This window comes from Rhinolophus ferrumequinum, chromosome 25 (genome assembly GCF_004115265.2).
Source record: "Rhinolophus ferrumequinum isolate MPI-CBG mRhiFer1 chromosome 25, mRhiFer1_v1.p, whole genome shotgun sequence".
In the NCBI taxonomy this organism is placed as follows: domain Eukaryota; kingdom Metazoa; phylum Chordata; class Mammalia; order Chiroptera; family Rhinolophidae; genus Rhinolophus; species Rhinolophus ferrumequinum.
This window is the reverse complement of record NC_046308.1, coordinates 25,127,060-25,150,644: the sequence shown is the minus strand read 5'-3', so window position 1 is coordinate 25,150,644 and position 23,585 is coordinate 25,127,060. Positions and strand designations below refer to the sequence as shown.

At 43.6% G+C, this 23,585-nt stretch overlaps 2 protein-coding genes across 2 annotated transcripts; both read right to left on the bottom strand.

Annotated features, from left to right (window-relative positions):
• Window positions 1-1,363: 1,363 nt before the first annotated feature.
• Window positions 1,364-9,450, bottom strand: TBRG1 (transforming growth factor beta regulator 1). The gene is made up of 9 exons (XM_033098111.1): window positions 9,090-9,450; window positions 7,412-7,482; window positions 6,544-6,776; window positions 5,843-5,979; window positions 5,423-5,569; window positions 4,746-4,843; window positions 4,380-4,490; window positions 3,834-3,976; window positions 1,364-3,186 (listed from the first exon to the last, which is right to left on the bottom strand). Exons 1-9 carry the CDS (start codon window positions 9,237-9,239, stop codon window positions 3,041-3,043), a joined length of 1,236 nt encoding a protein of 411 aa, XP_032954002.1. The 5' UTR covers window positions 9,240-9,450; the 3' UTR covers window positions 1,364-3,040.
• A 2,483-nt stretch (window positions 9,451-11,933) lies between these two features.
• On the bottom strand, window positions 11,934-19,940 carry PANX3 (pannexin 3). Its single transcript, XM_033097949.1, has 4 exons — window positions 19,555-19,940; window positions 18,140-18,282; window positions 15,734-15,948; window positions 11,934-13,809 (listed from the first exon to the last, which is right to left on the bottom strand). Exons 1-4 carry the CDS (start codon window positions 19,733-19,735, stop codon window positions 13,170-13,172), a joined length of 1,179 nt encoding a protein of 392 aa, XP_032953840.1. The 5' UTR covers window positions 19,736-19,940; the 3' UTR covers window positions 11,934-13,169.
• Window positions 19,941-23,585: the final 3,645 nt, after the last annotated feature.

Sequence of the window (23,585 nt, the reverse complement as noted above, 5' to 3'; positions counted from 1 at the left end):
GGTGATGAACACACAATAGGATTTATAGATGATGTGATACAGAATTGTACACCTGAAATCTATGTAACTGTACTGACAATTGTCAACCCAATAAACTTTAATTAAAAAAAAATCATAATGCTGTTTATTAGTTGATTAAAAACAGCTCACGGCACTTGATAATTGTGTGTTTCTGTTAGAAATTAGAAATAAAAGTATACAGTCACGCATCGCTTTACTGGCAGGGACACATTCTAAGAAATGCGTCATCAGGTGATTATGTCATGTGAACATCACAATGAGTGTACTTCCACGAGCCTCGTGGTATAACCTACGGCACCCGGGCTGTCTGGTACTGCCTCTTGCTCCTGGGCAGCAAGCCTGTACAGCATGTTACTGTATGGAATACTGGAGACATTTGTAACACAATATGTACTTGTGTATCTGAACCTATCCAAACATGCAAGAGGTACAGTAAAAATACGGTATAAAAGATAAAAAATGGTACACCTGTCCAGGGCCCTTACCATGAAAGGATGGAGCTTACAGGATTGGAAGATGATCCAGGTGAGTGAGTGAGCGATGAGTGAATGTGAAGGCCTAGGACGTTACATTACTGCAGACATTATTATAAACAGTGTACACCTATGCTACATTACCATTTATATAAAAATATTTTTCCTCAATAATAAATTAACCTTAACTTGCTGTAACTTTTTTACTTTATAAACTAGAGATAGCTAAGAAGCCCAGGTTCCTTTCATCCCCAATAACCTAGTGAACGCAATGTGAAAAATTAGGTTTAGGGAGTGGATGTATTAATGAAAAGTCATGTGAAAGTTAATTTTAATGGTTGAATAATTTAAAACATTCAGTGGGAATTCAGTTTATTTCTCAAATGAAATAACATGTTACTGTTTGAAAAATGAAATTTATAATCACTGTAGAACATTTGGATGCTAGTAAAAAGTGTAAGCAAGTAAAAATCACCCCAAAATTCATCATTTGGAGAGAAACACTTAATAATTTGGTGAAGTCACTTGATTTGTTTGGGTTATAATTTACACACCACACTACATTATTATTGTGTAATCTGTGTTTTTGACTTATGTTTTCAAAATAATTTTCCTGTGTAAATTGAACGTAGATTTAGTGTTTCAGTTCGTGGGAGCCAGTTTCCTCACAATTTCCCATTAGTTGACATGCAGGTATTTTCCAGTTTTTCACTATTAAACTAATACTGTGATAATGTTACTTGCAAACAGCATACCACACTTAATTTAATGTGGAATAACAGGTTTAAGGATACGTTTAAAACTTTGATACTTACAGCTTACCCCTTCCAAAGGATTCAACAGTTAAAATTCCCACCAAGTACAGTCCCTTTTTTTTAACTCATTCTCAATATTGGATGTTGTCAAATTTTAAAAATCTTTAACAATCCAGTAAATGAAAAGACATTTTAAGTATAATATGGCAGTTATTTTTCAAGGTTTTTGAAATGATGATCCATAGGAAAAACATTTAACATTATTCCACGTATCCCCAGACGTGTGATATTTATATAAATACATATATAAACATTATAGTTGAAACCAAAGTTTCAACCTTTCCACATGCAATGCAGTGCAATACTTTCTAACTATTTAATTTTAAAAGATGGAGGTCTTGATCCTCTGAGTTTATAACAACTAATGGGTTCTTTCCATTCTAGGAAAGCTATAAAGTGAATACTCTTACTAAAGTAAACAACACACTAATAAAAAAAAAAACCTTAAATGTCTTTCTTAAAATGAGGCTCTCTTTTAATGTGTTTTACTCAAGCTGTAATAGAATAGAAAGATATTTGCTATCTGATAAAAGCAGCATGTATCATTTCTGTGTAAGTGCAGATATGTTAGGCAACTTATAGAGAAAAAAGAAAAATATTAACACTAACAGCTAAGTAATACCTTTCCACCCTTGATTTGCCACTATCTAAACTTTAATAATTTTTTTGCACTGTAAAAGCTATACAAACTTATAAAAAGACTATAATTTAGTCATAAAATTAACGTTCCTTTAGCTTCTGATACTTTATAGTGGTCAGTGTGGTGTGGTGCAAATGTGCTGTCTGAGCCCCTCCTGAATCGGCTGGCCAGATTCACTCCTATAAAATGCTAATTGCATTTGTGTTGTCCCCAGTTAGCAGTTAGGAATTACAGCAGTTAACAACCCAGTTCTCACCACTCCTTCCCCATTCTTCTATTTCTGGAGTCCTTCTGTTCCTTCCCATTCCAGCACCCGAACCTGGATGGCCTCGCTGCCCATCCATCTAACTGCTGTGGAGTGGTCGAGATTAGCCTCCGCATTAATACCATACGCACGGTCCAGACAATTCAGTCACACTAAATGCGGATTTATGTTATTGCACTGAATGAATTGGAGGATGGGAGCCAAACCCCAAACATATCTAAATTTGTCTTAATGTGGTTTCAACGTATTTAGCTAAAAGCACATTCTCCAATAAGGAACCACAAAGAGGACGCAGAAAGGATTAAAAAGGACCTTTTGATATGTGAAATGTGAATAAAAGGACGAAGTGTACCTTGGACTGGACTCTCCAGCTTGGGGATGAGCAGGATTCGATTTTGATCATACTGACATGAAAATAAAGCAGCTGCCTGGCGTACAGGGGCTGAGACTTAATATTCCTTAAACTAGGATCAGAATCAAGGGTCGAGGTTGTCAGAATCTTACTAACTCCTTCATGAGTCAGCAGCCATCTCTTACTCTGGTTGAAAAAGGACTGAAGTTTACCTTAGAGCTAAACAAAAGAGAATATATCCTGATTACAACAGGATGAAAATAAGAACTGTTAAAAGAAATTTATTACTAAAAATAAAGCAGGTGAAGTTTTCTCAGGGAACACTGTCACCATGGGAACCTCCATGACAGAATGTGTTCATTTAATATCTTCTTCACTCCTGAATGGCTGCCTTCTTCCACATATTCTAAGTTTTAGTTTAAGTTAAAAAAAATCATCATGATGAAAATGATGTGGTATTTGATCCCTTCTCGTTCAATCTGAAGACTGCGTTGGACTACACTGCGGTGGAGACTTCAAGTGCTGCAGGTGATCATCCGCCAAGGGTTCGCGCGTCAAGAACATGGGCCGGTAAGAAGACACAAAGGCTGTAGGCTGAAGCTCTGCGAGGGCCAATGATCCTGAGGAAAAAATTCCTTAAATTCCAGTGCTGCCTGCGAATCTCAGGAGACTGATTAGATCCATGTATGTTCTTTCACCTCCTTAACACCCGTGTATCTGTGCCCTTGTCTGGTAAGACAGGACTGATACTTTCTTTTACAATGAAGAAAACTGTGGCTGAAATAGATGAAGTGACTTGCCTTGGGTTATATAGTATATCAGGCAAAGAGGGACAATTTTAATTCTAATTGCTTATTTCCAGTCCAGAGCTCTCCCTGTATCAGGGGATCCCAGTGCCAGATCCTCCTATTGCTCTACCCATTTTGTGGTAAGGAATCCGTGGACCAGAGGCAGGACCAAGGCCACGACTTGATGCCCTTTGCCTCATATGGAATCTTAGTAAACTTTCACCTGGAGTTCTGCTTAGGTCTTACTTAGGTAGGCAATGAGGAGCCCTAGCTTCCCGCGGAGCCCTGCCTTACTGTGATCACAGCCACGCCCTGTGACTTCTGCGAGGACCGCTGACTCAGGACTCTCAATGGTGGAGCAGTGAAAAGCCTGTATCACTTACTGCCCAGATATTTGGGGTACTCAGCTATGAATGAAGAGGGGAGGGTAGTCTAAAAGTGGTCAATTTTCAAACCAGAAAGGTAAAATTAAACGGTACCTGGTAGAATGGGATCATGCTGACCTCCATCAAAGGTCTGTGTCTGAAAGGCTTCAAAGCTTATAGCTGCATCGTTCTCCGGCAGTCCTTGCGGTAGCTGCCCGTCCCCGGGTTTGCACACATCAAATTTCACCCACTGGTAACTGTAGGATCAAAGGGAATCATTATCAAGAGCCGTCTGTTAGCCGTAACCCCTTCTTACTCCAGAGGGCTCAGCTATTTTTTTCTGCAGCTCTCTCCCATATGCATCTAAAAACTTATTACCACCCCCCCAAAAAAAAAACGCTAAAAAAAATTAGACAGGTTTTTTTAGTGACCCATTCTGTAGGACTTCCTTTTGCTATCATGGTATACACAAAAAATGGTAATTACAGTCCACTGGGGTACTGCCTTCTGCTCACCTGTCTAGAGGGCTAAGAGGACCACTACTGAGGCACACTGCTCAAGGAGCATGCGTGCCTTGTGCACAGAAGCAGCTCAAAGCAGTTTAGGTCCCTGCCCCACTGACCATAGAGCTCTCAAGGGACTGGATTTGACCACACTTACTTGACACATTTTCGAGCTCCTGGACAGCTCTGGATCAGGTTGTGGATGGTTGGATGAGAAAACCCAAAAAAGTCAGCTCCAGATGGAAGCAGGTTAGACACTAGTTTCCCCCTAAACAGGAGAGGGAAAGTTTTAATTTGAGACCTCAGAGGGAGATGAGAATGGGTTTAGGAATGGAATGCGGGCATGAACACACACAGTAAGCTTTGACTTGGATACGCTGGAAACTAGTTGCTAAGACAACTGAGGGATGCGGGATAGCGTTCTCTAAAATAAGGGATCTCTGCTCTTTAAAAGCAAGCGAAAAGGTCTCGCTGTACCAAAAGTGATCTTTTTTGCATGCCTTCAAGCTGTTGGTCAACTTACATAGTAGCGCCTATAGCCTTGAGCAGTTCTGCATGACAGGCATTTGCGGAAGAGCTGACAATGGCATTCTGGGGGTCATCCTCAGGAACAATTTCAAACTGAGAAAGATAAAGGAGTCATGAGCCCAATCTTCAAGGAGGAAGTAGTAGAGAGAAAGTCATACTACAGTACTATTCTTCACTCTGGAACTTGAAGCTGATATAATCCATACTAGGAGGTGGGTACAATGCCCTAACAGTGCTGTTAAAAATTCAAACAAAAAAAGAAAACAGAGCAAGTCCTTTGACTGTTTCAATTCTATACTCCTGGCCTGACTGCTCTCCAGAGGTCAACAGTTTGTTACATGCCTTTCCAGACCCTTTCTATCCACTTACTTACATCTGGAAGTTCAAATGCAAATGCTATTTTAAAACACATGAGATCATTCTCTATGTAATCTTAGGTTATCCTTATAATAGCTAGAAAGAGTACAAGCCACTTTGACTGCAAACCCCCATTTCACATTATTTTCTTTCTTTTTTGAATCGCAAAATACCTTGACTATAAATTGTTAAATCAAAATTATTCTAATAGGAATTTTTGCCAAGAAAGTATTTTTGTAAAAAGTGCTATCTAGCCAACTTAAATCCTTGACTAGTTTTCTAGAAAGTTCAATGAATTTTTGCAAAGAAAACTACCTGAGGTTGCACACCACCATCCTTGATCTGACAAGTATATAGACACTTCTGGTCGGGGCACTTCATGCTGGCATACATTCGAGTACTGCAGTAACCCACAGGGTAGATGGCACTCTCATCATGGAAGCCAGGCCGGTCGGTGATGATCTATAAAAAGGATTCCCCCAACCTACAAGTGAGGTCACTGGAGAATGTGGAAGTCCAGTGTACTGCAGGTAGCCTTTGGAACCACTCTGGGGCTGCAAAGAGGGAGTGTAGGCTGTGTAGCAGACAAAACCGACCTGGTTCCTGGGGACTGGAGGTTTTCTGGGGTTGGTCTGGATCAGCAAGGGGCTGCTGCTAAAGGGAATAGGGAGGGAAGGCTCAACCCCATTCCCACGCTTCTGATTCTCCTGTCTATGTATCGCTGGTCTCACTCACCTCCCCCAGGCTATATACTGTTAGACCCCCCAGTCCGATGGGGAACACAGGCCGTCCTGAGGGATCCAGGGCAATGGGCTGAACCAGCTTGCGAGCACCTCCCTCCATTTTCTTTTTCTTGGATGTTTTCTTCAGAACTGAAACGCAAATCTGGGGTCACCCACTTTAAGCCCCTCCCAATGCTGAGGGGAAGGGAAAAATTTACACATGAATGCTAAGAGCAATTAGCCAATCCTGGTTCTACACACTCACTGACTGGGCACATGGGACTTTTCCCCAAAGCCCTGAGTAGCTTTCTAACCCGCCCACCTGGCAGTGACCAATTTTATTATTATTGCTTAGGACCTAAGAGTCTTAAAACTTTTTAAGGCCTCTTCCTTCACTTTTAAGATCAGAAATTTCCCAAGCCAGCAGTGTATTCAAAAGGCCACTTACCTCATTTCTCTACCTCTAGGAAAGACTGAACTGAAGGCAACCCAGAGTTGGCAGGGAAGAATGGGGGGAGGCCTTAGCCTGCTCCCTTTGTGTCTAACTGGAATTCCTCCACCCAAAATGGCTCTAATACACTTGTTTTCCAAGGGCTTATTAGGGCTACTAAAGGACCAGATGAGAGGTGAAGTGGATCTGTGGCGTGTGTGTCTACCAGTTAGTACCAGGTCTTTGTCATTAGTTGTTGAGCCACGGGGGTAACTCCAAAGTACCTTCCAGTTTGTTGTTCTCTTTGCCCTTTTCTTTTTTCTCCTTCTTCGATTTCTTCCCAAATGGTTCCTCGGCCCCAGTGCTAGGCCCAGAAATGGGCCCAGCTCCCTGTAGAGTTCCCACAGAGCTGGCCACACCATAAGTCAGGGGCAAACTGGAACTGTGGGAAGGAGCTGCAGCCTGTACTTCCCCTTCAGTTAGAGCCTGAAGCTGAAGGAGCTTCTTCAGCAAGTACCTGAGGTTGGGAAGGAAAGGAGCAGAGAGGTATGAACTTCTGTTTTATCTCAAGTCACTATTTTACTTAAGTACTGGGAAAAGCCAGAACTATATACAAAGATTCTTACGCTCATAAAAATACCATTCTTATTGGACCCTGGGAATAATGAAGCTCTAGAGGACAATATTCAAGAAGTCAAGGATAAAGAATTGTAGCATTATCTCTTTGCATCTGAGGGTTGTTCTACCTTGACATTGGAAGGTATTAGGCTTCTGAAGGGTATATATATACACCATGAATTGCATATGTGTACATACCCTCTGTGCTTTGCACAGAGTAGTACATAAGAAATATTTGTAGGATGAGGAGTTTCTTTTTATCCCTTGGCTTTTATAATTGGGGAGTTATAATTAGATTACTCATTAGTTGTGGCAAGAGGGCTTTGTCAGAAAGATGAGTAGAGGAGCTGTCTCATCACTGTCATCCAAAATGAACTGGGACCAATACCACAAACTGTGAGTTTCTCTGTACTTGATCAGTGGCCAATGGACTGTGCAATGCACAAAAATCACCATGGAGAAAAATCCCCAGGGCAATAACACCATATCAATCACCAAAAGTGTGTTTCTGAACACAAAATGAAGTCAGCTCACCGTCTTTCTTCTTTTGCTTTAAGAAATTTTTCCTCAAGACGAGCAATTTCATCACAAATAGCAGCATTTTCCTTTAAGAAAAATTTTGAATATAATCATATAAAATGAATAAAAGATCAAAAGATTATGCTGGGAAGAGGAGTTGTATTTCAAATTAAAGAAGTCTTTGTTGTAAACTATAAGAAAACCTATAGGTAGAGTCAAGTTCTACTAGGGGCAGGGTAATTATAGAACTTATAACAACTCGGGTACCTATGAGTAAAAAGGGGGAGCTTTTAATGATTATGCCAGAACAATATGGTGAACTCCGGCTATTCTAGGCAAACCAAGATGTACAGTCACCCTAATTAGGGTAGTCTCTGGCAGAGAAAGGGCATAGTATTTAAATCCACAGGTGCTCAAATTCAGTCCTTATATAAAGGAATATCCATTCCCAAGTACCTTGACTCTTGTCGATCTTACAAAACCAACCTAACCCAAAGCTTCCCATGTAATAGGAACCTTAAAGACAAAACTGGATGGAACCAAATCAACTCTAGTATGTAAAATTCTTATTCATAATCTATTTATGTGTATTCAAGTATCATCTGTCTTTACTGATGACTCAGTCTATTGGCCAAGCATCAGTCCTGAAGGGAATGCTCCGATCTGATGGTCCATAGGTGGGACCTCAAACTCTGAATGTACAACACAATATCCCTTCTTCGGCTACTTAGTGGAATCTAATAACATAGGCTTCAAGCTTTATGTACCTTTGATGTGGAGGGAATAAAAAGGTAACAGTCAATTGGCTATCAAATCCTCCTAATTTTCCTTTCCTTATTTCTCTCCAGTGCACACAGCAAGTGCTAATAAATGGTTTTGGAATGCATGTTCTCATTTCCGAACTGTTCCTTATGCTTCCAGAAAAGGTGAGATGTTCACGTTTTTGGTAAAAAACAATTAAGGTGGTGATTCAGCCGTGGGAGGGCCTTTGAGGACTCCACTCCCTATTTCCCATCACTGAGGCAAGCTTCCGCGATGCAGAACATTGTACAACAAAGTGTGGCTGGCAAGCCAGTTCATCCAATAAACCCAGTGCTTCTATAATAAAAGAAAGGCAGTACCATTCGAGAGGCTCAAAAGAGGTGAGGAGATCAATTATTGAAAGCTTTCCGTGTCTGTTTAGGGAAGGGGTCAGTTATGAGTACAGGGCGTGTTTGGGAAAGGCTGTGAAGTGGATGGAAGTAACAAACTAGAAGCAGGGTGTCTGAGCTGCAGTCAGGGCTCTGACACAAGTGCCCTTAAAGCTGATTAGCTCTCTGGGTTTCAGTGCTGTCATTTTAAAAATAGTGCCTCATTCTCAGGGTTCTCTTGCCTCTATCGCATTTCCAAGAGTCCTGCGGGAATAACGGTAATGGCTAAAACTTATTGGCACATCTTTTAGGTACCAAGCACTCTACTTTCCTCACTTAATCTTCACAGCTCTGCAAGGTAGTTATTCTCATTCGCGGATGGGGACATAAGATTACAGAAATTACGGAATCTGTCCAAGGACATAAGGCAACCGAGAAGCGATGTATCCCGCAAAAGCTAACTAACACCGCATTAGTCCTGCCACTCTGGGAAGGGGGACGGTTTGGGGAAAGATTTCACGAATTGAGTGTCGAGGCGAAGGGCCGAGCGGCGTCAGACTCACAAACACCGTGGCTTTGGCGGCTTTGCGCAGCCGTAGGTACTTGAGTCGGTACTTCTCGTTCTGGCTCCTCTTCGGGAGCTTTTTCATCCTGGTCTTGCCGGACTGCAGCGGGGCCCGCAGCGATGGAGCAAGGCCGCGGGGCAGGCTCATGGCCCGGCCCCGCTGCGGGGCCTCCCGGGCGCGGCGGGCATCGACGCCGAGCCGAGGGGCGGCGGGGCGGCGGCCTCGTCCGGTCTGCGCTGGCCGAACCGGGCCCTGAGGTGCCGACCTCTCCAGAACGCTCCCCAGGCGCGCTGCTGGGCCAAAAAAAACCCCACAGCTGAGCCGGCTCCCAGCGGCTCTCCGCACTTCCGCGTCTGCCCGGAAGTTACGTCATGGCGCCGCCTGGCGTAACTTCTGGGTCGAGAGCGTGGTCCGTCTCAGCCGCGCAGGTCAGCTGCCTAGAGGAGGTGAGACTGGGTGGGCCGGCGGCCGGAAGCGAGCCTTGTGCGCGACCGTGACCGCGTCGGCGTGCTCAGCTGGAGTGGGGTGGTGAGCCGAGGCGGGAGCCCCCGAAACCGTGGCGGCGCGAGGCTCACGCGCTCCCCTAGCCCACTGCGGTCACCACCAGCTTTCCACTCCCGGTGCCCGCAGTCCGCCCCGGACTGTCGGTCCCGCTCGAACGCAAGTGCTGCTGCCGCTGCTTTCCTCATTTCCTTCCCTTATGCAGGTGACATAAATGTTTCCATGACGCTGTGATTTTACTAGGAGCCGGGACTACAGTGCTGAATAGAAAAAAAAAGCCTCTGTCCGGTTAGAATCTAAGAGGGAGATGCAAGATCGAACACACAGCTTTAATAACACGCTAACCACACAAAAATATGTTTCTATACGTATACATTTATTTATGTAGCTCCAACTTCATAATGGAAGTCCAGCTAAAAATCACATAAGGAGGGTAGACAGTTCTCTAGCATGCACTGTTGGTAAGGGCACCGCTCTGGAAGGCAGAGGCTTGTATTCATTCTCCTTCCAGCAGTGCCCCTAACTAGCTGAGTGAGCCTCTGGCGACAGAATTTTCCTTTGAAAAACAACATACTGTAGAATAATGAAGGTGAACGAGAGTTCTAAACTGTAAGGCACTACTGATACAAAATATAGTTACGGTTATATATTACAAGTTTAGACTTCTAGAGTTGTATATCGAAATTATAGAAAATACATAGTTAATAAGTTCATTGAATTACTGGAGAAAAATCTAACGCTAATATAGTAACACAGTTCAAAAAAAGAGGTTTAGAATTGACCCAGTATATCATTTCAGAAAATTGTAAAACTAGTGACAGGGTCTTGACAAAATGGTTTTAACGCAGAGAGAAGGCTTGCGAAAGTCCTTTTATGTCCATCTACCTTGTAAGCTGCCTTTTTTGCACCTGGCTGGGTTTTAACAGAGCAACTTTTCACGGTGCCAATGTGTTTCCACAAACATACTCAAGGCAGCCATATAGATTTGTTTTTGGAAACTGCCAGCAATGTTTTTATCCTACAAAATACCCACAACTCATGTCTTTGATACTACAGGTTGGAACTTTATCTTGGAACCTGAAAATAGTTCTGAGTGATAGGAAGAGATGTGGGTGATTTTTTTTTTTTTTTTTAAATCCCATATTTGCTAACAACCTGGTTTATTTGCTGTACAGCTGTATTTTGTCCTTGCAGGCTTTGTGATCTGACTTTATTATCATTAGTCCTCTTGATAGACATGTGTCATACATAGTGGTAGGAAAAGTGCTATCATTTGCATTAGTTTGCAAACTGCTCTGGCCAGTGGATTTCAGTGGCATTTGCATTAAAATGTTTATTGTTTGTTCTTCATTAGAAACATTTCCTTACAATATGTAAAACATTCCAAGCACATTTTAGAAATTTAGAAAATGTAGTACAAAGATTTTAAAAATTCATAATGCTGCCACATGGAGTGAACCTTTTTTAACATGTTGGTATGTATGTTTTCGTGCATATGTTCATGCATCTTTATGTAGGTTAGATCATACGGATATAATGTTTCCTTTTTGTTCACTTACCATTATTACCGTGTTTCCCCGAAAATAAGACCTAGCCAGACATCAGCACTAATGCATTTTTTGGAGCAAAAATTAATAGAAGACCTGGTCTTATCTTACTATAACACCGGGTCTTATATAACATAAGACCTGGTATAATATAATATAATTAATATAATACAATATAATAATATAATATAATACTGGGTCTTATATTAATTTTTGCTCCAGAAAACACATTAGAGCTGATTGTCTCGCTAGGTCTTATTTTCGGGGAAACACGGTATAGTCATTTTGCAGTATTATTATGACTTCTTTATAAACATAATCTTAAATGGCTGCTTAATATTCCAGTTATGGCCTAATAATTTTTCATAATTATTTTCAATGTAATTTGATTTTTTGGTCACCATTTGCTGCAAAGTGCATCTTTGCGCACAAAGCTTTTTCCATACAGGATTATTTAGAGGCTGAGTCTGTGCACTCCAGACAATGTAATATTACCAAGCAACTCATGCAGTCACTTATTTGCTCAGGAGAATATTTATTTAGTGCTCAGTATGGCAGAATGTTTAGGAAACTTATTTAAGAGGGAAAGCCAGGCAAATAAAGGGGCAGTATTAACACAGTGTAATAAGTTTTATCTCAGAGGTAGGTATTGGATGATATGGTAGCACCTAGTTGGGGGCGGGGGAGGAGATAAGGAACATTTCTTGAAAGAAATATGTCTGGGCTGACTGAATGAGAGGTAGTGGTCAGCCAGTGAAGAACAGGAGGGCATCTTGGGCAGGGGGGACATAAGCTTTTGAATATGCTGTCCTCAACATCATGTGAACTTAGAAACTGCAAGTAGTTGAATAGAGTGAAAGATGCATATGGGGAGAGGCAAGAGGACGGAAGTAGTAGACAGTATTTGGATAGTGAAGGGGGTTGTACCAACTGAAGAGTAAGACTTTTACCTAATGACAATAGGAAGCCATTGATGAATGTCTGTCTGCCACTTTGCTTGTTTTAGGTGAACTTACCCAGATTTGTCAGGAGCAAGATAATTTTTCTGTTTACCTATATGAAGTAGGGTGTAACAATGTGCACCTCTGAAAAGAACTATCAAATGGGAGACAGCATAGTATTGTGGGCTGAGCGAGGCCTTTGGAGTCAGATCAAGGTCTCCTTAAATACAGGCACAGGAATGGAAGTTACCGACTAAGATAGGGTGATGAGTCAGAGAAGAGAGAAGAGGCTCAACAACACTTCACTTAAGTGGTCGCTTTTCGGTGATTGGCTGCAAGTGGAAGTATCACCTCCCTTGGGGTATTAAAAGCATACCTGGGCCCGTTAAGAGTTGTGAAGTAGTCCGCAGCCCATAATCCCAGCCCACGGTTAAGGGAGTCCCTGATTTAGATGATGAAATGGTGTATCTGCACACCTCATGTTTGTGGCACGGCCCTGGACTTGTTCTACATGGTCCTTAAGCCCAAAGAGCAGATTCCAGGTTCCTGCCATCATTACCTCCTGCCCACTTTGCAGGTCACAGAAGGCCTGAGCACGGTTGATGGCTTCGACAGAGCAAGCTGGGCAAATTCCTAGGATGTCAGGCCCCACCAGAGGGTTTGGAGGGATTCCATGTCTTTATTCTCCTACCAGATTAACCCACTTGCTCTCTGGGATAAGCTGTGTGTGTATCCTAGAAGGGCCATGAAGTAAATACAGTGAGAAGAACCTGCCTCCATAAATAGCCTTCAGAACCTTCTTTCCTTATAGAATGTCTAGACTTTATTTTGGTTGTAGGTTTTTCTTCTCATGTGCTCTAGACCTAATTTTTCAGTTCTTTGACTCTTCAGATCCAACTTTCAGATTTATTTCCATGTGTCGATTATCTCTTCTCACCTTTAGGATAACATGATACAGAATGTCTGAGTCAGCTCAATCCAAGCGTAGCAATTCTAAAACAGATATTTTTGTATATTAGTCTGTGAGGCTTGTGAGGAAGGAGAGAGATTTTTACTACCATCAAATTTCTTGTTCCAGGATTTCTTCACTATGGGTTTTCGTCACACACCCGATGAGTGAGGTGTTTCGGTTTTGAGGGTTCTAAGCCCGCCAATAAAGTCATGAAATCGACCACAGTGTCAATGTTGTGCTTCTGGGTGGTGGTGTCCTTCAACACACATAAGACACTTAGCCAGCTGAAAGAGATGAGCTCAGAGATGTTGGCTCGGAGGAAAAGAAGGATCACATTGAGGTCATTGATGGGGCACCCCAGCATCTTCTTGCTGAGGAGGTCAAATGCTGGGAGCATCTCGTAGATGGACAGAAGTCCTTTGTCCCACCGACATAGGCGTGTGAGGTTGTAGATTATCACTGGAACCAGTAGGGTGTATATTGCTACACTGGCGAGACTAACGATCTGGAAAACAGACAGGGAGGTCAGCCTGCACGTGATGAGGTCGGGGATGTGGGGCTCATCGCTGAGCAGCCCTGTCTTGACGGAACAGCTGAATTCCTTTTGGAAGAAGACATCCAGGTGGAAGTGACCAAGGTACAGGTAGGTGGCTGAGGTAAAGAGGAGCAAGAGGGAGTTCCTCAGGAGGTAGGTGGCCACTAGTGAGTGTGAGCGCTGCTTACATGCCAGGTACCGCTCCAGCAAGGGGAATTCAAAGTATCGTTCTTTCCGAGCCCTGGGGAGGGGAAGGAAGGAGACAAGGTGAGGGACATTTAGAACCATATACTGAAAGAGCCATGTGGAAAAAAACACAACGTGTGTATCCAACACGGGATTCTCAATTCACATGAAAATCTCCCTTCTCTGACCATAACTACCTCTCTCCCCAAAAGAAGGTGTGTGAGTATATCTTAATTCTCCAAGCAGTGAGTGCAATGCAGTAAGTCCAGTGAATGATCAATGAATAATAAATGGTCACACTGGATTTCTGCCCAGCAGGGCAGACTAAACCTGTAAGCTGAAGTAAGGCTTATTAAAGTAGCACTGGACTGGGAGTCTAAATAAGCGCATTCTGGTTCGTCTGTATACTCTGATTTTTAGGTCAATTCATTCACTTTTATAAAAATAAATTTGCTAACAAGTATTTGTTGGGAACTGTGGTGTTCAGGTACGTGTAAGCCAGTCTCTGCTCTGAAGAAGCTTCCAGTCTGGCTTGTGGGGAAGGGGCAGATAAGATACGCAAACATAAAAATAGCACTTGATTTGTTGTCAAAATGATGACTACAAACCATGGTAATAAATTAGGAGAGTGACAACAGCAGTGTGGGCTGGAAGGTTCAGAAACCTTCATGGAGAAGATTGCTAGAGTCAGCCTCCAGAAGGTAGATAGGGTCCAGAAAGAGTATGTGCGCAAACACGAGACAGAATATGGTTGCAGGGGTCGGCCCAGTGGCTCAGGCGGTTGGAGGTCCGTGCTCCTAACTCCAAAGGCTGCCGGTTTGATTCCCACCTGCGCCTGTGGGCTCTCAACCACAAGGCTGCCAGTTCGACTCCCGCAAGGGATGCTGGGCTGCGTCCCCTGCAACTAGCAATGGCAACTGGACCTGGAGCTGAGCTGCACCCTCCACAACTAAGATTGAAAGGACAACAACTTGACTTGGGGGAAAAAAAAAAGTCCTGGAAGTACACACTGTTCCCCAATAAAGTCCTGTTCCCCTTCCTCAATAAAATCTTAAAAAAAAAAAAAAAAAGACTTAGAAAAAAATCTTTAAAAAAAAAAAAATGGTTGCAAATAGGTCACCTATCCTCTTGGTTCAACTATCCACCCTGGCCACCCTGTTTAAAACTGCACCATCGGGGGTGGCCAGTTAGCTCGGTTAGAGTGTGGTGCTAATAATACACCGAAGTTGCTGATTCGATCCCCGCATGGGCCCCTGTGAGCGGCACCCTCCTTAAAATATATATATATATGTAAATAACTGCAGCACTCCACAACCTTTCCTGTCCACCTCCACGCTTACCTGCTTTACTATTTTTTCTTCATACCTCTTCTGCCATATAATTTACTTAGTGTGTTATTTGTTGTCTTCCCTCAGTAGGATATAGGCCCCACGTGGGTTGACAGGTGTAGCTTTGTTCCTCCCCATCTCTGCCCCCCAACAAAGACACACGTATCGAAAACATTCGGAACAGTGCCTGGTACTCATAAACGATTGATGAATGCCGACATGGATGAATGACTTGTTCCGGAGAAAAGGAGACTGCCTAGCTAGAGTGGAAAATTTCTGTCCCATAGTAAGAAGTTTGAGAAAGTAGTTGGTGACAGTGTGGCCAGAGGGCCTTGGAAAAATATTTGGGAGAACGTGGATATTTTTCTGTAGACATGAGGGGAGCTATTCAAGGTTTCTGAGCAGGGCAGTGGTATATGAAAGTATTTTAAAGAGATCCATCCCTTTGTGACTCAGTGTGTTCATCTGTAAACTAGGGGTAGAGTCCTTGCTCTTCTTCCGGTACAGAAATGCTAGCAAGTTAATGTGACGTTAAGCACTTTGCACTCTTGAGAAAGGTGGTTATAGAGGGTAGTTTAAAGATTACTCTGCACGGATATTACTTTAATTCTTGACGGAGTCCTCCGGAAAGGAGTGGAAGGAACAACTCACTTCTCCAGCTCATCCCAGAAAACATGGGGGTCCGAGCTCTTCTGCCGGATCTTCACCATGTGCTGCACCAGGCGGATGGAGCGGTTGTAGGATTTGTCCAGTTCGCTGATGATGAAGAGCAGGTCAGAGCTGAGGGCTGGCACAGCTGCGTACTGCCACAGCAGAGCGGGCAGGTACATGACGACGGCCAGGGCCAGCAGGGAATAGGGGAGGGCCTGTGGGGCGAGAGTGAGCTGTGGAGAGAGCTCTGAGTGGGGCTCCTGCCTCAGAAGGGGAATGAGCTGCCAGCGGCCCAGGACCTACGGATCTCTACTGACTGAGCTGGCTGAATATAGGGCCCAGGACGGGATGGTGCATCTCCATGCTCCCCGTCTCCACTTTCCTGATCTGGAAAGGCAAGAGGCAGAGAGGAAGGAAGGAAGTTGGAGGGAGGGGAGGGAGTGGATGGGGAGAGCAAGGGTGCTCCCCAGTGCCCAAGCACGTTAGCCTGGGTAGCTAACCAGAAGGCATGGCCAACAGTGGTGGTGGCATCCCAGGGGACAGTGTCTTTATTCTCAGCCTTCCATTTTCTTTCTCTGCTCCAGGTTCTCATTACCAGACACCCAAAGCCCATTAGCTTTCAAAGTCCAGCCAGCATCCCTGACATTGCTGACTTAACTTAGACCCTCTAGAAAAGAGGTCCGATCCCATTCCCTTCCCAGCCTCCTCTCACGTGCTGCCTGAGATAAGGGGCTTTTCCTTGTTTCTTCATTGTACACCACACCTAACGGGGTGGGCCCACTATTCTGTCACAGTGAAAACTCTACATGTAAAGGCCTTTTAAAGCTACGTTTGTGTTAGGTACTTAACATGCATCGTTTCATTTGATCTTCACAAGGCTGCTATGAGGTAGGTACTCTGTTAGTATCTCTATTTTACAGAAAAAGCAACTGACGTGTAAAAATACTAAGTAACCTACAGGGTTTCACATCTAGTAGGTGAGTGAATGGGATTTGAAACTCGGCAGTCTGGTTTTGGTGCTTATTTCTTCATTGACTACTTGACTACAGCTTCTCTGAACCAGGGGTGCTTTGTATGTTAGAGGACAATTTGAAGAAAAAGAGGGAGGACACATAGTACTTGGTTGCACCTAGGTAGAGGAGAAAGGAGTATGTGTGTGTGAGAGACAGTTTCTAAACTAAAGAGCACAGTTAGGAAAGGTATACTAGGCCACAAAAGAAAACTAGAAGCTTTTCACGCATGTCTGTAAAATGACATTTCTTGAAAACAAACTCATCATCCCTAGAGATTTGACTCGTCTGACATGAATTCCCTCTGCAATATCTTGAACTTACTGCCTTCCAGATCCTGCTTACGCATTTCCAGTGACAAAGACCAGTTGGCATCAAGTTCAACTGCCAACCCTCTGTGAACTCTGCATTAAGTCCCTGGTTTGGGGTTCTAGAACTGTGGTGTTTTGAGGCCTTGTAAATTGTCATAACTGCAAAATACTATAAGTGACTGCTGATTAAACATTGTGAATTGGGTGCACGTATGACTTCTGCTCCCTCATAAAACCCCACTGAAATGAGAATAAAGGTCAAAAAGACATAATCATGTAAAGAGAAAGAAAACAGGAGGGGAGACAACAGTAACAAAATGCTGAAAACTGCAAAGCAGTTTTGTGACAAGATACCAGCCTGGGGGTGGATATGGAGTGGAAGCAGGGGTAAGCAAGCTGTTTTGTGCCACAGAACCAGAAAGACGCAGGAATTAGAGATACCAGGTACATGTGAAACAGGCTGCAGGTGGGGCTGAAACAACACGAATATTGGAAAAACAGCCCTGCGGACCCTTTCTGTAACATGATGCACTCAAGCGAATTCCCTGTCCCTGGCAGAAGGCTGTGGTTTACGTCTTGGAAACATTAAACCAGAGAGATTCTGCACTTGGGTCTATTGAGGGTGGGGGGAGGGGGAGGACCATGTTGAGATTGTGTGTGTGTGTGGGGGTTTAGTTGAATTAATGCTGAATGCTGAGTTCCCAGATGAACTTGATGCCAACTGCAACCTGCCCTCTCTACACAAATTCATGATCGAATCATACTCGTGAAAACTGAACCGCCCTAGAGACAGGCTTGCAGATACTGATATTTGAGGTTTTTCCCCATAAAATGGCCCAAGACATCTCCTTAAACTAAAGGCTGCTGGTCAACAAGCCTCATCCATCAGGACAAAGCTGACAATCAGATAAAAGTGGGAAACCAAAGATCATCAGACATTTGAAGAATGCCGGAAACATGAGAGTCAGTGACCAACATATGGAAGGGGAGGGGTGGCGAAGAGGCAAGCGAGAGTCTAACGATGCAGTTCTGTCCCTCTCCATTCAGCCAGGAAGCCAGCCTGATGGAGTCCCAGCCCCCTTTACCTTGTGAGGCCAGAGGGATTTCAGCTTGTACTGGCCAGGCTCGTTATGTTCATGGTGAACCAGTGAGTCCCAACAGGAACTGTCCACATAGGCAGCCTGCCGGACGCTGAAGTTACTGGGAGAGAAGCAGCTGATGGGAGACCCTGGAACAGGAATACAGCTTTGAGGCAACCCCGGGTTGCAATGAGGAATGGGTATCCAGGAGACATGCAGCTAAGAGCTTTTAGGGGTCCCCTCCACAACTCTGCCAATTGCTGAAGCTGGTAGGCACTTTCTTCCCAGGCCCCAGTTTCGGGGTTTGGCAAGGCAGTGTGACCGTAGGAAGGGCATGACGGGACAGTACTCCAGTCTCTGGCGCAGGCCTGCCCATGCACTGACTTTGATGTCCCGCAGTACTTTTCTCTCTGGGCTCCCCCTGGACTCCCAGACAGGCAGGCAGCAGTGGGTGGTGGTGAGAATGGGTGGGAGAGGTGGGGAGCATCCCTGCGCTCTTGCAGTTTTGCACCAGAAGGCTTGCAGTGTGGTGGACATCACTTTTCTGAGAGAGCTGATGTCTTTCAGGTTTTAAAATTTAGAGGATTATTTTACTGGACTTCTGAGCCCACATCAGGGAAAACGTGGGGGAGTGGTGCTAGAAGGAAAGTAGGCTTGGAAGGAGAGTTTCTGGTTTTTGGTTTTCCCATCATTCTCTAGAAAGAGACAGAAATGGGAACCAGTACTCCCCATCATGTAGGTAAATGGAGAGGCAGTGGGAGGTTGACACACTTCCTTGGGAAATGTGGTAAGCTAATCACACAGCCGGAAAAGAAAGCCCGAAATCCCAATTCTTGGGAAATCCACCTTCTCTTTCATAGAGGTGGCAGGTTTGCTGAGTTAATCCAGCACCTAGAACACTACATACATGTGTTTGTTAATGTTTGTGTTTTCAGAGGAAGGAATGGGTTTATTCAGCACCTATGATGTACTGGGCTCTGTCAGCCACTTAACCTCTGTTCTCAAGTCAGTAACCCTGGAGGTGGTGAGTAGGAAGAAGGCTCCAAGAAGATAAGAGACTTACGTAAAGCATGGATGACCAAGATCTTCAGAGGTCCTACGTCCTTAAAATATTATGTGGCCCTAATCGCTCGTTCATATAAAATCGAAATACAAGTTTAATTATTGCAATGACATAAAATACATGAATACTGAAATTTAAACTAAATTTTTTATTACAACATTTTGGAAATGACTCTCCAAAATTTCTTGGTGCCTCTGCCTTGCTGGTGCGCTGAACTCATGCACAGTCTGCCTTTTAGGTAATGCCCAGGGCAGTCATGACACCTGGACAATGTGGGAGCTGCCTCGCTTCAGAGCCCATGTAAAGAGTGACACAAAGTGGACTCTCTCCTATACAGTAGGTCTTGGAAGCCACTTACCAGAGGAGAACTCCTGGGCAAACGCCAGGGACATCAGCAGCAAAGGGGAGCCCACAGCTACGAACTTGACCATGCGGTCCAGGGGAAGTTCCAGGCGCAGTCCTTTGAGGCGGGGGCCCCTGCGATCAGGCAGCAGGGCATCTGACAGCATGTACTCTGCAGCTGTGTGTGCGAGCGACATGATGCTGCTGAGCTTTGGGGTGCAGAGGCGGCAGGAGGGGTCCTGGAATAGCAGAGTGAGGAGACGGCAGCTTCAGGCAGCTGGCTTTGAGCAGAGTGCCTGCAGCCCCAGCCTCATAGAGATCTGTGCTAGGAGCAGGCGCTGGTTCTCTAAATAACTGGCCAGGCCCTGAGCCAGACACCTGGTAATTAGAGGGAGGCATAGCTTAGTGGATCCTCGCTGGAGGAGGGTCGGGCATTAACTGGAGCTGGTGCCAGCCTGCTGTCTCTGGATTGTCTCTGAGCAGACGGAGGCCTGTGGCTTTATGCTGCTCTCTCATTAATAAAGTATTTTTGGTGGGGCGGTGGAGAGCAGGCAGGCTGTGAAGCCAGGCCCCCCATGTAATTGGTGTGGAATTTGGGTGGAGATTGCTTAGTTGCATTGAAGGCCCTCATTTTGTGGTTTGGGGTGGGGATGAGGCCCCCAAGACTCAGCTAGGTTTTCTACTCCTACGTACTCTTCTTTGTCCCAGTGATGAATTTGGCCCAGCCTCTTTCCCAGAAAGGACTCTGTGTTTGGTGTTAAATTTCCTTCCCTGCCTCTGGTATTTTTCTAACATGCCTCAACCATATATTTATAATTTTCATGTATTTACAATGTTTTTAACCCCATCAGTTCTTCAGAAAGCTGAGGGATGGATGGCAGTGTTGAGTCATGGAAAGAACATGACCTTTGAAATTTGGAGGGAAAAGTCTTCCACTGGAGACCTGGCAATAATTATTTTTTTTTTCTTTTTATTGTGTGACTTCAGGAAGTCACTTTTGCCTCAGTAGTCTCATCTATCAAATGGTATTATGTTGTAATCTTACAAGATTGTGAGGATTATGAGTATTACATGTGAAGGTACTTTGTAAACTGTAAAGTGTCGGGCAAATGACAACTCTTATTTCTATTTGGTGGGGTTGGGTCAGAAAGCAAACAGTGGGGCACAGGGCATCTGCCTTGAAACTTGGCAAGAGAGACTGACCTTGGCCTTCATGCTGGTCCCCTTTGGCTTTGGCCTTCCCACAGCCAAGGAGTCCGTAGGGCCAAGAAGACGTGCCCATTCAGAGCCTAAGTGCCTGCTTCAGACCACTCTCCTGGGACGCAGGACGCTTTCATTTCCTGCCCAGATGGCTGCAACCTGCTCCAAGGTTTGTGCAAGCCTTTTTCTCAGGTGCATCCTCCCATGGACAGATCTCACTGCTGGTGTGTACACCCCTGGGACTAGGGAATGCTTGCTGTGGGGGTTTGGATAGAATTTAGAAGTCCTGGGGTGCCCACACATGCGACTGTGAAGTTTCTTGCAATGTGGGACTTAGCTGGGTTGGGAACAAGGGCCCTGGGGAGTCTGAGGATTGTAAATTCAAACCTGGCATTCCTGATCATTATAAAGGGTGTGTGTGTGTGTATTTGTGTGTGTGTATGTCTAAATATGTCAAGGTAGGCAGATAGAACATATTTTATTTATAATGTTTAATTTTTTAGCTATATAGTATGTGGGCCTCTATTTGAACTGTTTTCCCTGGGCCCACAAATGTTTGGGCTGGGCATGACTCCCCATCCCCAGGCTAGAGGCCAACTCTGATTCAGAGATGCTGTGTGTGTGCTAACTGGAGTCACCCAGGCATGGGAGCAGGGGAAGCGATCTTTTATTTCATTCCCCTTTAGCCCCGCCACACTCCCATTTCTGTATCTTTTCATTATGTGTGTTTTTGCCAAATGTTTGTTATTGGTTTGCATGCATGTATTTTCTTTTGCTTTTTAAAAAATAGTTTACATTTTCATTGAAGTATAATACACATCTATTCATATACACATAGCCTAAGTGTACAGTTCAATCAACTTTCATCTGATCAGGAAGCAGAACGTTACTAATGCCCCGAAGCCATCTTTGTGCTCCTTTGTAAGAACTATCATTTCCCTAAGGGTGATCATTATCCTAACTTTGAATAGCATAAATTAGTTTTGCCTCATTATACTTGACAGAAATGGAATCGTATGTATACTCTCTTGTGTTGGGCTTCTTTTGTTTTGCATCATATTTATGAGAATCAACCATTTTATTTCTTGTTTCTGGATTTTTGTAAATGAAATCACATGTATGCATTTTTTGTGGCTGGATTCTCTGCTCAACATACATTTTTTTTTCATTTCTCGCTGATTTATGTGGGACTTATATTTTTTAATTTTTCAATTACAGTTGACATTCAAGTTTATGTTAGTTTCAGGTGTGCAGCACAGTGATTAGACATTCAGACAACTCACAAAGTGATCCCCCCAATAAGTCTAGTACCCACCCGACACCATACATAGTTATTGTAATATTATTGACTATATTTCCTATGCTATACTTCACATCCCCATGACTACTTTGTAACTACCAATTTGTACTACTTAATACCTTTATCATTTTCACCCAACCCCCCAAACCCTTTTCCCATCTGGCAACTATCTGCTTGTTCTCAATATCTATGAGTTTTTTTCTGTTTTGTTTGTTTATTTTGTTTTTGTTTTTTCCCTCTATTTTATTTTTTAAAGGTATTTGTTAAAATATAGCTAACATACAACATTATATTAGTTTCAGGGGTACACCATAGTTATTTAACATTTGTATACCTAAAGAAGCGGTCACCATGATAAGTCCAGCAACCATCTGACACCATACTGTGCTATCACAACATTATTGACTGTATTTCCTATGCTGTACATTATATCCTCATGACTTATTTATTTTATACCTGGAAATTTGAACCTCTTATTCCCCTTCACGTTTCCCCCACTTTTAAATTTTTCACTTGCCATTGCCATTCAATATTATTTTATATTAATTTGAAGTGTACAGCATAGTGGCTAGACATTTGTGTAATTTAAAAAATGACTCCTCTGACTAGTCTAGTACCCACCTGGCACTATACATAATTATTACCATATTATTTGCTATATTCTCTATGTTTTACTTTACATCCCCATGACTATTTTCTACCTATCAGTTTGTACTTTTTTTTTTTTTTTAAGATTTTATTGAGGAAGGGGAACAGGACTTTATTGGGGAACAGTGTGTACTTCCAGGACTTTTTCCAAATCAAGTTGTTGTTCTTTCAATCTTAGTTGTGGAGGGCGCACCTCAGCTCCAGGTCCAGTTGCCGTTGTTAGTTGCAGGGGGTGCAGCCCACCATCCTTTGCAGGAGTTGAGGAGTTGAACCAGCAACCTTGTGGTTGAGAGCCCACTGGCCTTTGTGGGAATTGAACAGGTAGCCTTCAGTGTTAGGAGCACGGAGCTCCAACCGCCTGAGCCACCGGGCCCGGCCCAATTTGTACTTCTTAATCCCTTCATTTTTACACCCTGCCCGCCAACTCCCTCCCATCTATCACCCCAACAAATCTAGTACCCATATAACACCATACTTGTATGTAGTTATTACAATATTATTGACTATGTTCCTCATGAATTACCCTACATCCCCATGATTATTGTATAACAACCAATCCGTACTCCTTAATCCCTTCCCCTTTTTCAGTCATCCCCAACTCCCCTCCCATCTGGCAACCATCAATATGTTCTCTGTATCTATGAGTTTGTTTCTGTTTTGTTTGTTTAATTTGTTCTTTAGATTCCACATATAAGCAAAATCACTGTGTATCTATCTTTCTCTGTCTTACACTCCACTTAGCACAATACCTTCCAGGTCCATCCATGCCTCTGCAGATGTCAAGAACCCATTCCCTTCCATGTGCAAGCAATATTCCATTGTATATATGTATCACCTCCTCTTTCCATTCTTCCTTCGACAGACACCCAGGCTGCCTCCACATCTTGGCCGTTGTAAAC

Excerpts from the sequence above, each read along its gene's own strand:
- TBRG1 (XM_033098111.1), bottom strand. The coding sequence starts at position 9,239 with ATGAGCCTGCCCCGCGGCCTTGCTCCATCGCTGCGGGCCCCGCTGCAG. Across the intron at positions 6,777-7,411 it reads AAAGCAAAAGAAGAAAGACG|GTACTTGCTGAAGAAGCTCC; the intron begins GTGAGCTGACTT and ends TCCCAACCTCAG. Across the intron at positions 4,491-4,745 it reads AAGGCTATAGGCGCTACTAT|GGGGAAACTAGTGTCTAACC; the intron begins GTAAGTTGACCA and ends TCTCCTGTTTAG.
- PANX3 (XM_033097949.1), bottom strand. The coding sequence starts at position 19,735 with ATGTCGCTCGCACACACAGCTGCAGAGTACATGCTGTCAGATGCCCTG. Across the intron at positions 18,283-19,554 it reads TGCCCAGGAGTTCTCCTCTG|GGTCTCCCATCAGCTGCTTC; the intron begins GTAAGTGGCTTC and ends TTCCTGTTCCAG. Across the intron at positions 15,949-18,139 it reads AATCCCTCTGGCCTCACAAG|GCCCTCCCCTATTCCCTGCT; the intron begins GTAAAGGGGGCT and ends CTCGCCCCACAG.